The sequence below is a fragment of the Anopheles funestus genome, chromosome 2RL (genome assembly GCF_943734845.2).
Source record: "Anopheles funestus chromosome 2RL, idAnoFuneDA-416_04, whole genome shotgun sequence".
NCBI classification, from domain to species: Eukaryota; Metazoa; Arthropoda; class Insecta; order Diptera; family Culicidae; genus Anopheles; species Anopheles funestus.
Window position 1 is genome coordinate 14585192 of NC_064598.1, and position 15690 is coordinate 14600881.

A 15690-nucleotide genomic window follows, 5' to 3' on the forward strand; every position below is an offset into this window, starting at 1 on the left:
TATCGTCCTTCCAACATATATTCTCCTCACCCCCTGGGTGGTGGTTTCAGTTAGTTTTCATCCGGTTACATCTACATCCCGACTAAGGTCCAGCCACACCGAATACCTTATGAAAGAAGATGGAAATTAATTAATCTGCTTTAATAATTCATCGTTATTACGAGAATACTCAGTGTATCCCTAGACGATAGTCGTCTGTAGTTAGTTGAAGCAGGATTAGTCCAGGCTCTCGGCTCCTTTCGCTTCACAATGGCACCCGTAACGTAGTAGCAGTTAGTAAATGTGCTTTGATTCTAATTAAAGTTTAAGCTTCACCCTGTAACGTTTGTCCTACTTTTGCTCGGGTGGGAAAATAATATATCAAAACCCCTTGTACAGTACCAGAACGCGCCTGGGATGCGTACTGACAGACGGATAGTAGTTCGCACACAAAACCCACACGGTCGTTTGCGTGTAAATTTTATTTGTCGCGCCACATCCATCCATCGTCGGTCTCTCGTCACAGGATGTAGCAACGGAAACGGTATCTACAATGTGCAAGCGAAGCTTTCGGGATGAAAGATAATACGAATGGACCAGCTGGCTCATAATTTTGTTGTTTCAGGCATGTTTCGAAGCATGAAATCCCGGCCCGGCAAGCGGTCGACTGGAAAACTCTCGTGTCGCAGTTTCCCCGGGAGACGCCGAGAATCGGCAGACCGTTTGGCCAGTATCTCGTGTCTTATCCCTCGTTGTCCATACCCTGTCCGATGGTGGTGATAGCATTTGGTGAAGTTCAAAAGCATTCGAGTTTGTGTGTGTGTGTTTGCTTTTTGTTCCTAGCACTGTGGAGGGTGTAACGAACTGTTTACCAAAGCAACATCCACCAAAAGGTTTTGCTGGACGATAGCCCAACCGGGCATGACTTCCGCTTCTCCAGCCGGCGTTGTCTTTCACTACAATCCTGCCCACCGCCTTTTTTGGGGGGTGTATAAATTAACGCACCAAATTATCGTCCCGGAAAATCATCGACTACGAGGACATGAGGCTGTTTCTTCGGGGGCCGGTGCAAGAAGCGTTCGGAAAAGCGAAAGTTTCTGGAACAGAGTTTACCAAAGTGTTAGCAAAACGAAGGGCAAACAGCATTAGTCTGGGTTCGAAAAACCAAGCCAGCGAATTGCCGACTCCACAAACTGGCAGGGGGATCGATGTTGGAGGTGCGTTTCCCGGACGTAAATAGTCCTAAAAAGAAGGTGTTTAGCAGTGTCGAGATAACGAAGACTTTTGGGCAAATATTTTCTGAGCAATTTAGCATGTTAAATACGTTCGGCTTGTGCGGCTGATGCGAATAGAATGGGGAATACATAATTTATCGATCGCGGGTTTTCCTGGTGCCTGGTGGATAAATGTTCTTTCGTTAATCAAGATTTGTTGAACACTTGTATTGTTTATCAGTCACAATATTTCTTACAATAGATTGAGTAGATAATGTAAAGTATGCACGCAAATGTAACAATGATATCCTTCATACTTGGTTCCACTTTTCGCAAAATCCCAATTGTATTGTACGAAGCTTTTCATTCGGCTTTTCCAACACACATTTGTACCACGAGCCATTGTACTGGTGGCGCTGTAAAAAAAAGCACAAGGAAATTGAAATGTTTCTCGGTGGTGAAAAACATGGTGCCGCTCATAAAAAAAGCAAACCACGAAATGTCAATGTAATGCTCCGAGCCAATTCTCAAACTACAACGATAACTCTGTATGGAAAAACCACGTGGCACACAAAGAACCGTTAAAAATGGGCTCGGAACGGCACGGAAACTGCAGGATTACATTGGCATTGTTCCATATTCCGGGGGTTTTTCATTTATGAAACAGTTTCATTACACTGCTCAATCATTACTCAGTACACGGAGCAGAAAAGAAAAGCGGTTGCATAATGGCTTTTGTTAACACCGAAAATATAACTGAAGTAAGCGAGTTCAAGGACACGAAAAAGGACTATTCTTAATGTATATTACGGTGAAGGTTGATTCTTTATTAAACATTAGGCAAGGAAGTTTGATGGTGGACGTGATTTTATTCATTTATTCGAGAACGAGTACATGGACGTAAGACGGACTCCTTTCTTAACTTTATGATGCAAACAAGCCGTATCTGCAGGGAAGATTATAAGTAGAACTTCCTTAATAAAAGGTAGTAGAATGAAGAAAAAAATGGAGAATCCGTTCAAATTAACTTCTCCCTTTATGAAACATCAAAGAATTTTCCAAATGGAAACTATCCTTTCAGAGCATTTAATTAAAAAACATCTGCAATCTTCTGTACAACTATCGTACCATTCTGAAGCGTTCTGAAAAGATTGAGTCTGATGACTACATCACCAAGATTATCTGCTTTCGTCTCCATGCATCATACAAGTGCTGACTTTAATGTTTGAACGTTGATTTTCCGCCTTTCATTGAATGGAAAAAGCTTAAAGGGAAGTTGGGAATTTCATTCGATGACGACGATGTCTCCCGTAGATGACACGTGCTCAGAATCAATGAAGCCATCTTTCCGAATGCCGAGCACATCCTGCCAATTGGGGAACCTTCATCCTGAGGAAGGATCGAGGTAAAGGTCTAGAACAGAAGTCAAAATCGTGTTGATCGGAGTGAATTTTAGTCCTGGAACTGAATTTTCGGAAAGCGTAGACGGAATGCGTACCTTTTAAACATGGATGCCTCAGGATGGGCCCATCCCTTTTGTGTCCAATCCCAACTGAAAGGTATGCTCAAGGCATGTGCATATGAATGAATAAGAAACTATGTGCTAGTAGAATAATTTTCCATCTCGTCTCTTTTGCTACACGAGCTCCATCGTACACGTACGAGCATTTGACGAAGGATAATGCGGTACATAAAATCCTGAGCAAGAGTGTTTAACCGAACCGTTCATTAAAATCAGATACACTGAGGTAAGGTTTTTGGTTTCGTTGGTTAGGAATCATTTCTGCTTTTTTTTGAGTATAGGGATTGAAATAAACGGTGAACAAATGGTTGTCGGTTCGTATCTTTTGATGGATGAAGCTTTGGAACTTTTGCTATGGGAATGAAGCATCAATTGCAGGATAAAGATGAAAGACGCTCAAAAGTAAAACTGTTAACGAAACTTTTTTATAATTGTGTAGTACGAAAATGCCGCCTTAAGAACCTGTAATGCCGGGGAGAAAAAAGCAAAAAAACATATCTCAATGACGCATAGATGTAGAAGCACAAAGTTCTACCAACCGTGTAATACGTTTCCAGGTTTAACTCGTACAACTTCCAACCAGTCAAGCGTACCGGCCGCTGAGCGTTCATCAGGATAATCAACATACGACGGCGATAGGATGCACCACACAGATGCCACGGAGACTTCCACAGTGCGTCACCTACCTTCAAGCCCTGCAATTGACAATGAAAGTCCCGCATCACAAATCAGAACATAAATCAGTCCATCACCATCACGACCACCCGCGCCCCCCTTTACTTGGCTCATGAGGATGTGTCCGAGAAAGCAGTACAGATACAGTTCCGTCATCGTGAGCATGAAGTACTCGAGCACGTTAATTAATTTCATTGTAGACAAACTTTCCTGCAAATAAAAAAAGATGGAGAAACCCCCGACCGAGTGCTGAGTGTGGGAGGAGTGTAAAATACTTTGCAATGAACTGGAACGTTGGGTAGGTTATGTGTGTGTGGGTGTAGTTGGAGAATAGTAGACAAATACACTACGGGGGTGCACGTAATGAATGGATGGAATTTTGATTGGATTTCTTTGAATGGGTGAGCGAGAGTCGATGAGGGAGGAAAAGCGGACACAGGAAGCTTACCACTGTTGCCATGAATGCGAGGAAGCAAAGCAGAAGTAGAATCTGGAACAGTTTTAGCAGGATGTATGGATGGTAACAGTTTTCGAGTAGTTGACAGAAGCGGAGAAGTAGTAGATGATGTTTAATGCAGTCCTCCAGAACGCACGTTAGCTCTGACGAGAGTTCCATCAGGTACGTTTGGGATGGTGACAGTTGGTCGAGCTTCGATATGGTTTTGGTCGGCTGCACATTCTCTAGATCCTCTCGGAACACTTCCTCGAGGACGTACTCGCGTGTGTCTATCTCGTGGTTTTCTTGGCAATGGCGAAGTTCCGTCTGATAGCTTCCATTCAATATCATGGCCGATTGACGAATGTTTGTTAGACTGCAGCACAGCATATCGAACTGACTGCAGGTCATGAATACCAGCACCATGAAGAGTGCTCCAGACAACCCGTACACAAGGCTCACCTGCAGCTGTCCGAGCACCTGAAAGATGTAGGCCAGTTCGTACATCGGCGACTGCTGAACGTCGACCGGATACCAGCAGGGAAAGGGTAGCGTTCGTTCCTGCGATAGTATTGGATAGATTGCCCAATGCATTGTGCCGAGCACACAGATAACGAGCCACCAGAACTGGTACCGATTGGTGAACCGAATGCTGGAACTGATCGAGATGTAGTGGATGCCCGCTGCGGAACGCTTTCGAAAGTGTTTCGTAGCAAACTCGTACAGCTGCCGTATGTTTGACTCGTACAGACGAAGATACGCGCTCAGCGGTATCATGATCGAGTAGATGCTGGTAGTGATCAGCGTAAGAAATAGTTCGTCATAGCTGAAATCGATCGTCAGTATCGACACGATGTGGAACGCCGCTATATGTACGCAGATGAAGAACCAAAACAGCAGATAGCACGAATCGATCAGCTGCGATAGTAGATACTGACCGCGCAAATACTTCGGTAGGTACGGATTATAGTCCGTTGGCCACGAGGCCACAAACCGTAACACTCGTTCGAGCGTCCGGAAATTCAACGTCAGAGTTGGATCGTCCTCACTGCTTGACCGCAACGTCATGCTTCCCGTACGGTGATGTCTTACACAACAACCCAAAATCAACACAAGAACGTACCTTTTTATCACCGCTCATCTTTTATGACTTTTCGATCTGAGAATTCTACTTGGAGACATATATTTGCTTTAATTATTTATTCCTTTTCTCGGAGCGAATTCCGGTCCTTTTCGAGGCAAACTCAGTGTACCTCACCGTGGCGTGGGATATTAATTGTCAAATTACGCATGCATAATTTAAGGGGTCAGGTCAGAGGATTGGATCGTTCTCGCTGCTTGAAGGTTCTTGAAGGTGGTTAAATGGTCAAAATAATCCCTCCTTTTTCGGTGTGTTTCCCATTAACAAGGGAAAAGGGTTTTTCACTGGCGAAGGTAAGAATATAATTGGAGAAAATTAGAGCCAATAAATGCTTTCGAAATGGTTTAAGACATGTAAAGTGGGCTTGATTGGAGCTATTCCGGGAACCTTCCTAGGATCTTTATAAATGAATCATAAAATGTATCAACCCGGTTGTGATATTTCCTTAAATCTAATAAAACAAATAAGAACGCATCTTTAAATTCCTTTTAAACAAGAAAGTCTTTAATAGCAATACGCAATACAACAAACTGTAACAAAATTGACTTTTTTTTGCTTATATTAATGAGTAATCAGGAAAAATCTCAATTCTCGTACGAGAGCGTGCAAAACAAAACGAGGAAAAGTTAAAGGGCGAGTTAATGCGTGTTGGGAGCGTCTCCCAAAAAGTTGGGTGGCCTCCCAAGCATGCACACATTATTCCCGCCCTGTAGGATGGAATGATCGCTTTCCGTTTCATTTCCTTGAGCATCACTAGCAGCAGACTTTATAAGTCTTGAAATCTTTAGACAATTCTCCGAATCGAATTCAAAGCCTTCTCGCCCGGAAGTGGACGAAAAGGGAAACACCCCCCCTTTATTGGTGGGAGGGGAAAGGGAATATACAAATGAGAATTAGGATTTTTTCGTTACTAACACTACACGCAAAAAAAAACATGATTATGTGACGTAGATGAAGGGTTGAAAAATAAATGGGATTGAAGGATGGATTTTTATGGGAGTGTTTTTTTTTCTTTTCGTTATGTTTGTGCTCATTCCTTACCGGGTGCTGTCCATAGCTGTACAGTGGGCAAGCTATACGAGAGCCTCGGTATTGGAAAGTCACACAAACACTCGCACACACACACACTTGATGAGATGATTCGAAGCGGGTTCATGACGTAGCATCGGTGGATGATGGGTTTGGGTTGGTTTGGTTTGGAAGGGATGACTCGATTCCCGGGCGCTTAATCGATGGTCAGCTGCCGGAAGGTACCATCCATACCGAACAGCTCATCGGCCGTCTTTGGTGCACCGGGTCTGAGCGATTCGTTCGCCTTGGAAGCTTCCTGCTCCTTGAACCAGGCCGTGTATTCGCCCATCTTGGCGCGCCACGCATCGTTCAGCTCCTTGCACGAGCCGGCATCACCACCGTACTCGCTCGGCAGCATCGCCTTCGGCACGAACTTGTACAGATCCTCGATGTTGCTGTGGATGTGGATACGCTCGCGGATCTTCTCCTTCAGGAAGGGCTTCACGAAGTTGACGATCGTGTCGACGATCGGCGACACGTTGATGACGTGCACCTCCTTCAGCTTCACCGGGTACGCTTCCTGCACGCAGATCAGGAACTTTTTCACCAGTGCCGGCGTGAACTTGGCAAAGTGCGTCGGGGTGGCGACGCTCGCATCCAGCACGTACACATCACCGGCAACACCGACCGACTCTTCGGCCAGACGGATGTCACCGATCATCAGCGTAGCCTTCATCGACTCGACAACGTTCGGGGTGGCGATATCCTTGTCGGTACCGCGCAGCATCACCACACGGCATCCATTCGGGGTCAGACCCGGCAGTGGCGGCATATGGCTATTAGAAGAGCGAGAAGAATTCGGAGTTGAAGCTTTGTGTTCAAGAGCTGAGCAGCGGTATCTGACCACTTACACCACATTCAGCACCTCGGCCATCTCCGCACGGCTGACATCACGCTCGGTGAAGAACTCCGGCACGGCATTGCGCATGGTGTAGTACATGTCCAGCTTCTGCTTGACGCGCTCCAGGCTGAACTTGCAGCCACGCAGGAAGGTGCGCAGGCGGGCATCGTCCATGTCCTTGGGCAGATGCGGCTGCTTGCTCAACCACTCGCGGATGATACCAATGTCGCGCTCAATGTCGGCCGGGTTTGCGGGCTCGCGCAGCTCCTCCTTGATCTTGGCGCTCAGTTCACCGGATGGCTGGATCAGAGACATCTGTATGGGTAGATACATTCCAATAATTGTGTTACTATTCATGTGCTACTCTACATGTCGAAGAGTTCCAGACACCCTAAGCAGCATCATTAGTGATATCGTCATTTAGATTAGATTAAGACATTGATCATGCACAAGGCGAAGAATTAAGGCTGGCCAACAAAAGCATCCAGTAAACTAATACGTTTAATCTCCTCCAGTGTAGCGTGCAAACGCATCCGTCGTAGCACAATATTGGAAAGACTCGGATATGTTTACGTGTTGACTTTCCTCCCGCGTGCGGTACGGTGCGCAAGCCAAGGAAACGATGGTTTTGCGGTTACCGGTGGTGGAAGCAATTAGCTCATCACGCGACTGCTTCCTGTGCAGCAGACCGACACATAACATAGACCGTTGGAAGACTTTGCCTAGCAAGCAGCCAGTCCCATTCAAGCTCGAAGCCGTAGCCATTAATTACGCGCCAAGCCAAACATACGAACCTAAATCACACGGTCCGGAGCTGACGGTTTGAAGCTGGCCCGGAGGAAATCGCGTTCGAATCGTTCCAATTACGTGCGGCTTTCGGTGGTAACGCAACGACCACACCGTGCTGTACTGGTTTCTTCCATTTCCAAAAGAAAATTCGCCTTCTGCTTGGTCACGGGCTTGTGGCTGGCACCCCGCATGTGGGGGGTATTCGAAAACAAGCTTCCAGCCGACCGGGTGGTGGCATAGGCAACACCAACCCAACTCGAGCTCATTCAAACGAAACCCTGTACAACAACACAACTATGTAGTGGTCGCCACATTGACTTCACTGGCTTTTGGGTTGGAAAGGGCTCCGGTCTTAATCAACACGCGGACGCATCCAACGCGAAACCTTTCCATCTGTGCCCTACGGAGGATGCTGTTTCTTGGTAGCTCTGGGTGTGCGTGTGTTTGTGGTGCGCTTTATGCAATCACGTTTTTGCAGCCAAGAATGGAAAGGGAGCACCGGTCGAAGGGATTGGTAAAAACAGATGAAGAATCAAAACAAGAAACCTACTACCCCTAAACAAGGGAAGCATAAAACAAGCAAACATACCGAAGTATGAAGCAACCATAATAACAGTCGGTAAGTTGCAAAAAAACACCAATACACAAACAGCCAGTTCCAAACATCGCACCATACCGCATAAACCACGAGATCGCGCAATGTGTTTTTCCGCAAGCGCATTCGAATGGGAAGGGAACGCAACAACGATACTCGTGTAAAAGCGTTGTTGCAATTATGGCATGTAACGCTAGAAAGCTGTCGGAGTGTGAAGCCTCAATCAGGGTTTGCGAGTTCGCACCACTTCAATTTGCGATACATTTTACATGAGCTACTTAAACCTCAACGCTAGTGCTGGTAGTGAAGCGGTTTTGACAGATCACAAAACGTCAAACTTCGAGTCGAGTTGATAGGACCGAACACGTGACTTGTATTTTTTTGAACGCTCACCACGCCTGATGATATTTCGTCGAAGGTTAGTTTTGTTTTGTTTTGCGAAGTAATTTGCTTGCGTTCATTTGCATCTCATCGGACGGATGATGATATTATTCAACCGTAAGCAATTCCGTTATGTGTGTTTACTTTTTGGATTCTTCACGCTTCAAGCATCATTTGTAAACTTCAGCGTGGCCTTCTGTACGATGTCTAGGCCGTCTCTTTTTTTCGTTTGGTTACCACACCATGTGAATATGTCCTGTTTCTAATCTTGAATAAGCAAATAACCACCGGTTTTCAGCGTTCACACCAGTTCGCCCAGTCACTCGCCCAATTTATTTTCGCTGCATGCCGTTGACATTGACTTCGTGTCCAGTCTACCTCGGAGATGAACGGTCAAGTTAAGAAAAAAAATTGCTTCAGGCCTATAGGCCGAACTGTTGCCATATGGACTGGAGAAATGCGAAAGACATTTTGCGACTGCGGTTCGGTAAATTAGATTATTAAATCAATGTCAACACGAATATACCGAAGGGTGGGAATATCGTGCAGTGACGGACGGATGCAGATGGAAAGGTTTCGTCGATCTTTTCGACTAGCCTAACCCATGTCAAAGTTGAACGAGAGTGCAGAAAAAAAACAAATTGCAAAAGAAAAAGGCAAGACGAAATGTCCAAATTTATTTTCAAGAAACCTTCGTAAGTAGGCTGACCGGACCTTCAAATTTAGTCACTCGAGTTTTTCACAACCGTTTTTATTTGCTTTGTAAATAGTTGTACGGAACATTTTGCTCTTAATAGGCGATGGTGCAAAAATAAAACACCTAAAAAGCACCGAAAAGAAACAAAACTAAATTATCATTAATGCTATGCTATTTCTCACTCATTCAGCGTCAATTGCGCCAGTTTTGTGGACCGTGTGGCGAAAGAGTGGTTCGGGTTTGAACGGTACACCAGGAAGATGCACATAAAACAAACTACCTGCCAACGATGACGCAAAGCTGTCGTAGCGGCTGTTTGAGAAATAATTTCATAGAAAAGATTTATTCATCTTGTTGGTGTGCCCCTTCTGCCTACCTCTGCTGGAAATGGTTGGGCAATCGGAGCAAACAGAAAACGAAAGAAGAAAAAAAACAGATGGAATGGAGCGCACGACCAGCAGCACACGTTTGGTTAATTTGAAGTTTTATTACTGTTTCATAATCCACCACGTAATGCTGATTGTTGGATGATCATTAAACGTGAATGAATGAAAAAAATGAAATAAATCTCCACTACGGATAAGAGCGGTGAAAGTGAACAGTCAAACATCCACCCCAAAACTACCCCGTCCCGGATTGAAAGGGGGTAGTTTTCGAATTGGAACGTTAGAAAGCCTTCTGCCTGCTTTAAAGCATCATCAAAACCGCAGATGGCTGCTCGTCGGCAAATCGAACAAGCAAGAAAGCGTAGAAAATGCGTCAGCCGCTTCTCTCTTCGCTTCAGTAATGTTTCTTTTTATCGGATTTAATTATCAAGTATACAAAAAAAAAGTATTGAAGCAACTTTTTTGTCTTCTCTTTTTACTCTTTAGTCTTGAAGATCTTTTTGCGTTTTTGTTTCACCGCACCAATTCTATCCGCGTGCCGGCCAAGCACAATTTACTCCTTAATTAACACCCTCAGGAAATGGTTCTCTTAATTTTTCTCGCCTGAAGTGGCTATCACTGCATTTCAGCACCCATTTTAGATCCATTAGATGTGGAGAGCAGTGCTGCCATACACCGGGTCGGTATATCCGATGGAGTGCAAAATTAAGACCACATAACCTTGAGAAAAAGTTTTTCGTACACAAAAAAAGGATGAAGAATCCACACAAACGGGGGTTGCTACCGATTTCAACTAGGGCTGAGTGGTTTTTGGTTTTTGAGGTTAGGAAGCTATTAAATTGGTGGTGGCATTTTTCCCTTCCGTTTTCTGTGTGGAGTTTTAGGAAATAACGCTTCGCCCGACGTCAATGAATATTTCAAATTTTCATTTTAAATCTTCCAAACCCAGGCGGGACATTTGAGATGAGTTGGGTAAATCAAACAGTACAGCACTCATGTTTGATTCATGCATTTCCCCACTGTCCCAATAGGACACTCTTTACACAATGGCGAATATCTGTGTGTGTGTGTTGCATAAATCTTCCCAAAGGGCTTGACGCAGTTGTCAGAAGGCCGAAGGGCTCATGCACGCAAGAGCAAGGACAGAGAAGAAAGAAGAAAAAAACAAGAATCCTATCATCAAAAGGATGACAACTAGGTTAGATTCCGATGTCTAGCTCCGGCTAGGCAACATCCGTATGGTTTTTACGACTTCTTTTTTTCGTCGGCTTCCTCCAGCAGAAGATTTTCCCTCGACACCAAGGCGATAACGGATGTGGTAAGCCAAACGGGAAAAAGCACTTACCGTAATAGAACGCGCAAATGGCGGGCACTAGGTTAAAGGGATGCTGTCTGTGTGTGTGTGTCTGCATATGAATGGATGAAGTAGCAGCAGGACAGAAACAGCGCACACAGTGGAAAAATAGGGCGACTGTCTCAAACAAAACCGAGAATGTCTGTCGTACACGATGTACGATCACGACGAATGTAACGATGAAGCTTTCGTAATATTTTCTACTTGCACTTTTGCTGGAACACTTGAAGCCAACGAACAGGGGTCGGTGTTGCATATGTTGCTTTTGGGGTGGCCCGACGGTTGGGCTAGGCAATGTCTGATGACGATAGAAATCGCCCTAGCTGAAGACAAAACCGGCCCGGAGTACTGACCAGTACCCATAGGCCTGATGAAAGTTATGCAACAAGACATGTGAGGGATTTTTCCTCCGTCTCGCTTTTGCGCTCCGTAGATCGAGTCGAGATATTCAGTGGCTGCATGACTCTTGATACGTAATGTTGCCATTTGTTCGTTTGGCATCTCGTTACCGTACCGAGGGAAGTAAGTTTTGTGAGCGAAAGTTAACGTTGGGGAGAAGAAGAAAAACTCACCATCACACACACACACACACACACACCCTTCTATGGAGAGACTTTTGGAACTTTTCGAAGCCCTTGGAGTGGACGATCGTTTGTGATGAGGCCGACCATTCCCGGGGCGGCTTTTCATCGTGGGATTTATTCGGTCACTCATTCTATCGTTTGCCTAATGGAGCTGTTGAGCTGTTGGGCACTTGATGACCCTATTTGCTAACGAAAGAGACATCCATTGAAATGGATGGTGGTGGGTTTTTTTTTTGCTTTTGGAAAGGTAAGGAAGAAGAAACCTTGATGAAAGGCCATGAAGTGGTCTGCAGATGATACTTCACCTTAGGCTAACGCAACTGTCAATGAGAGTAACCGTCAATTGGGTGGAGAACTTCCATTATGTGTGCGTGTACATCTCCACACAAAAAACCGTAGTTAGACATGGAACTATATTGATTGTATGGAAAAAGTTTTGAAGTTCCACTACTAAAAGGTATGCTACTCTTTGTTCCCAAAAATAAGGGAAAACAGTTTACAAAAACTTCACGCTTGTAAATGTGGATCCCGAAGGATGTGGAGCAAACATTACACTCTCCAGGAAAACTGCAAACTCTAACTTGGACCACCATTGGACCGTACCACACGAGCATGCTGTCAAATGCAAGACCTTATCCAGCTGGTCCACAGCTCACTGGTCATAGGTACGGCAGCAACTCCTACACAAAAACCAGTTTACTGTTGGCGAATAGCGCATTCTGCATACAGCACCCAAAAATGCCAACGCTTCCAGAAAAGCTATTCCAACAGCCACCACAGCCTTCATCGTTGTAAACAAGTTCTCGGCCAGGATGTTCCTATTTAAATTTATGATAGTTTGCAATTTCTCTGCCAACCTTCTGGGAGATGACTCTCGCCCCGGAACCGGTGTGTTCCGATCGATATGGGGTTTTCATCCTCCGCTTCGAGCAAGTTATTTTGCTGCTTCCCGATTTTTGGGATGATTTTTAGTTTTCTTTTATTGTTTGTGATGTTGTAACTTTGCTTGATTCTTTTTGAAAACTGTATAGAAATCTTCCTTTCGTTTTGTGATCGTTTTGTTTTTTTGTTATTGTAAGATTTATGACATTGAATTGCAAAAAAAAGGAACGAAAGCAAAATAGTGAGAGACTTTCGTTCGAAGCTCATCACCAAAACTGCAATAACTCATGCTTTTCGAATCGATTACTTAACCGTACTCGATCGTAAACTTTGCAGAGTGTCAGGTAGAGAAATAGACGTGATTATGTTCTTCGTCGACTTCGATTTTCCATTCCCTTTCCGCGGGTCCAACCTAGCAGACGATCGAAATTTATGCATCGGAAATAGTACCGAAGCACGTAAAACGCAAATATGGCATATCAGAACAATTAGGTACCGCCGTACGGACGTTCAATTATTCGTGCAATCTATTATTCCAGCTCTCCTTGGCCTCCTTGTTGCGAATTCAGTCACGTCGATCGAACAGTACGGTGGTAATATTTACTGCGTGAAATAAATATCACACGGTAGCAAGATAGCGAGAAAGCAATGAAGTTGGATGTAAAAGCAGCTGACCGTGAAATGAAATCCTACGGGATTATGTGTGCACCGCTAGTGCTGGTGCTCTCTAGTGCACTCTGGTCAAATATTCAGCTCCAGAGCGCGCACACGAAAAATGCCAGCGCGTGTGTTGAAATCATTCTCGGATGGGTGGAACAGCGGTAGAGCGAAATATAATTTCAACCTCCACCCGTCCGCCTTCAATTATATGCCTTCTACTTAGTGGGGGGGTTTAGTTTGCCGATCGATTCCGTATTTCAATGAAAATATGAAAGCTTGCAACTAAAGCGTACAGCTAGGAAGATTTTCTATTTTTTTGTTTCCGTTTCTTTTTTCTCGTTTCCACACTTTTGAAGCTCATGTTTCCGGTTGAGTTAATGTTTTTCCTCGTCACTCCTAACACCAGCGCTTACCACGCAGCAGAAAGAGGTCAGCCCCCCTCCACACGTGGATCAGTGTGGAAGTTTTTTGGTGAAAATGCACAGCACAACTTCGGTTCGGTTCGGTTAATTTTTCCTTTCCTGTGCTTTTGGTTCCATTATCCATTTTCTCCACCTTCGCTGGGTGAAAGGCACCTCTTTTCGTCTTGCAGGTGATTAACTCCCCCCAGTCGGGGAAACTCCCATCCATAGGAAGAAGATCTATAAACTGGCAGCTACGTAAAATCGTAAATCGAGCACGAATGGGGCCCGCAAAGTTGAACGCATCGTGCGATCGGTTTTTGATTGATTATCCGTTCCGAATCTGGGCCCCATTTCGCTTTGCCGTTTTGTTGGCGGTTGCATTTTTGCAAAGATATATCCCAAAAACCCCAAAAACCAGAGCGAATGCTTAATGGGTAAGAATTAGCGTACATGATGTTTATAGGGAGGGTTTTTTTAAAGGCGACTTAGACGTATGGTAGTTACAGTAAAATTAGTTTTAAGAAGCAGCTTTTTGTAGTGTTTTTTGGGGGATCTTTTTGGGATAAGATAGGGATGTAACGAAGGTTAGCAGATGGTACACTTAACTAACAGTTTACACATGCATCCCAACATTGAGTGGTTAGCTAGTTGTTGGGGTAGGTTCTCCCTTTCCCCTTCCCCCTCCTTCCCCCTTCCCATTACTATTACTTGGTTACGTAGGAGACCGAACGGTTAAAGCACATCGATCACGCCACCGTGGGCAGCGACCGTCGAACATACCTTCCACTTCAGGTCTGTGGTGGAGAAATTGGTCTCCTTGTGCACGGTCGGTGGCATCTTTGCTACAATCTTGCTTACAGACTACCGTTTACAATGTTCTTTGCGATGAGTGAGTTTTGTGTGCGAACGTGAAAGTAGAAAAGAATTTTGTAAGAGATTAGAAGTGGCTAATTTTGGGCATGCTAGAGAAGAGAAGCTAACTATCGCAAAATATGAGGAAAAATGAGAAAGGAAAGAAGAATAAATGAGGAAAGATTTTTTTGAAGTAAAAGAGAAATTAAAAATGATTTGTCAGTTTTGAAAGCATATTTTACAAGAAGTGAACAATGATGTGATGCGCTTTATTGCAGAAAGCACAAAATGCACATGAGAAGAAAGCTACACTAGAAAGTCGCAGATTTTTCCGAACGCTTTCCATCCGGAAAGAAATAAAAAAATCCCCCTGCCCTGTCCGGGGCGGAAACAACTACCGGTTGCACATTCGTAATCGTAATTTCAACGACGCTATCATCATCAAGAACACGGATCAAATTCCAGTCGAAAACAGAAGAAATCTCCCGTTTTTCCCACCTTCTTATACAGTACGATCACGATGTTGCAACGTATGCAGCAAGTAGCACCACGTTCAGTCACTACAGTTACAGTGTTTGTTACACTCCGAACAAAGATGATCGATTTCGTAAGCGTTTTGCACACGATCGTTAGGTCTTTAGAAGTGGGGTTTTGTCACCCTCCCCGAAGGGGGATGCTTTTTCGCAACCGTCTAACCGGTTTGCGGGTCCGTTCGTTCACAAAACTCTGTCCATTACCACTGATTTCCCGGGCATCTTTGCCCGCTCGAAACACGCTCCCTTCCGCGTACACAAACAGTGCGAACCAGAGCGAAAGGTATTTGTTGCAAAACTGGAAAAACTATGTTCACTTTATTGGCTCTGTGGGTTTCACTTGTTTTTTTGGGAAGGGCTGCTGCACTCTGCGCTAGGGCAACGGGGGGGTTTTTTTTGCTATTGCTGTTGTTGTCCCACACTGGTGCACATACCTTGGAGACTTGGGGGTTTTTGGGCTGGGATTAAACAACGAGCTGAAAATTCACGAACACGACGTTCACACTCTTTGGTACGGTGCTGCTGCTGTTTTTGGTGCAGGAGATCTTTCGGTTCGGTGCTACTGCTGCTAACTGCTGCTGTCCGATCGTCCCAGAAAGGTAAGGCAGGTCGATGGGAAAGGTTTTTGCTTTGTCGAGATTGCTGCACTGCTCAACCGCTGAAACCGAACTGAACGATGGTTTCGGTGTGCCGG

At 44.8% G+C, this 15690-nt stretch overlaps 2 protein-coding genes across 3 annotated transcripts; both read right to left on the minus strand.

Annotated features, from left to right (window-relative positions):
- Positions 1-766: 766 nt before the first annotated feature.
- LOC125765202 (odorant receptor 83a) lies at positions 767-5348 on the minus strand. The gene is made up of 3 exons (XM_049430120.1): positions 3842-5348; positions 3496-3600; positions 767-3410 (listed from the first exon to the last, which is right to left on the minus strand). Exons 1-3 carry the CDS (start codon positions 4892-4894, stop codon positions 3141-3143), a joined length of 1428 nt encoding a protein of 475 aa, XP_049286077.1. The 5' UTR covers positions 4895-5348; the 3' UTR covers positions 767-3140.
- Positions 5349-5449: 101 nt separating this feature from the next.
- On the minus strand, positions 5450-15688 carry LOC125765107 (alpha-tocopherol transfer protein-like). 2 transcript variants are annotated; one of them, XM_049429986.1, is made up of 4 exons: positions 15431-15688; positions 14392-14489; positions 6890-7194; positions 5450-6814 (listed from the first exon to the last, which is right to left on the minus strand). In XM_049429986.1, the coding sequence occupies exons 2-4, from the start codon at positions 14446-14448 to the stop codon at positions 6193-6195; spliced, it is 984 nt and encodes a 327-aa protein (XP_049285943.1). In that variant the 5' UTR covers positions 14449-14489; positions 15431-15688; the 3' UTR covers positions 5450-6192. The 2 variants fall into 2 exon arrangements, with proteins under 2 accessions (XP_049285943.1, XP_049285944.1); XM_049429987.1 differs by lacking the exon at positions 14392-14489 and having other exon boundaries at positions 15431-15685.
- Between the last annotated feature and the right edge of the window lie 2 nt (positions 15689-15690).

Coding starts and splice junctions, on each gene's coding strand:
- LOC125765202 (XM_049430120.1), bottom strand. CDS start 4,894: ATGACGTTGCGGTCAAGCAGTGAGGACGATCCAACTCTGACGTTGAAT. Junction 3,601..3,841: donor TCCTCGCATTCATGGCAACA/GTGGTAAGCTTC, acceptor TTTTATTTGCAG/GAAAGTTTGTCTACAATGAA. Junction 3,411..3,495: donor GACACATCCTCATGAGCCAA/GTAAAGGGGGGC, acceptor TGTCAATTGCAG/GGCTTGAAGGTAGGTGACGC.
- LOC125765107 (XM_049429986.1), bottom strand. CDS start 14,448: ATGCCACCGACCGTGCACAAGGAGACCAATTTCTCCACCACAGACCTG. Junction 7,195..14,391: donor CCACAGACCTGAAGTGGAAG/GTATGTTCGACG, acceptor CTACCCATACAG/ATGTCTCTGATCCAGCCATC. Junction 6,815..6,889: donor GCCGAGGTGCTGAATGTGGT/GTAAGTGGTCAG, acceptor CTCTTCTAATAG/CCATATGCCGCCACTGCCGG.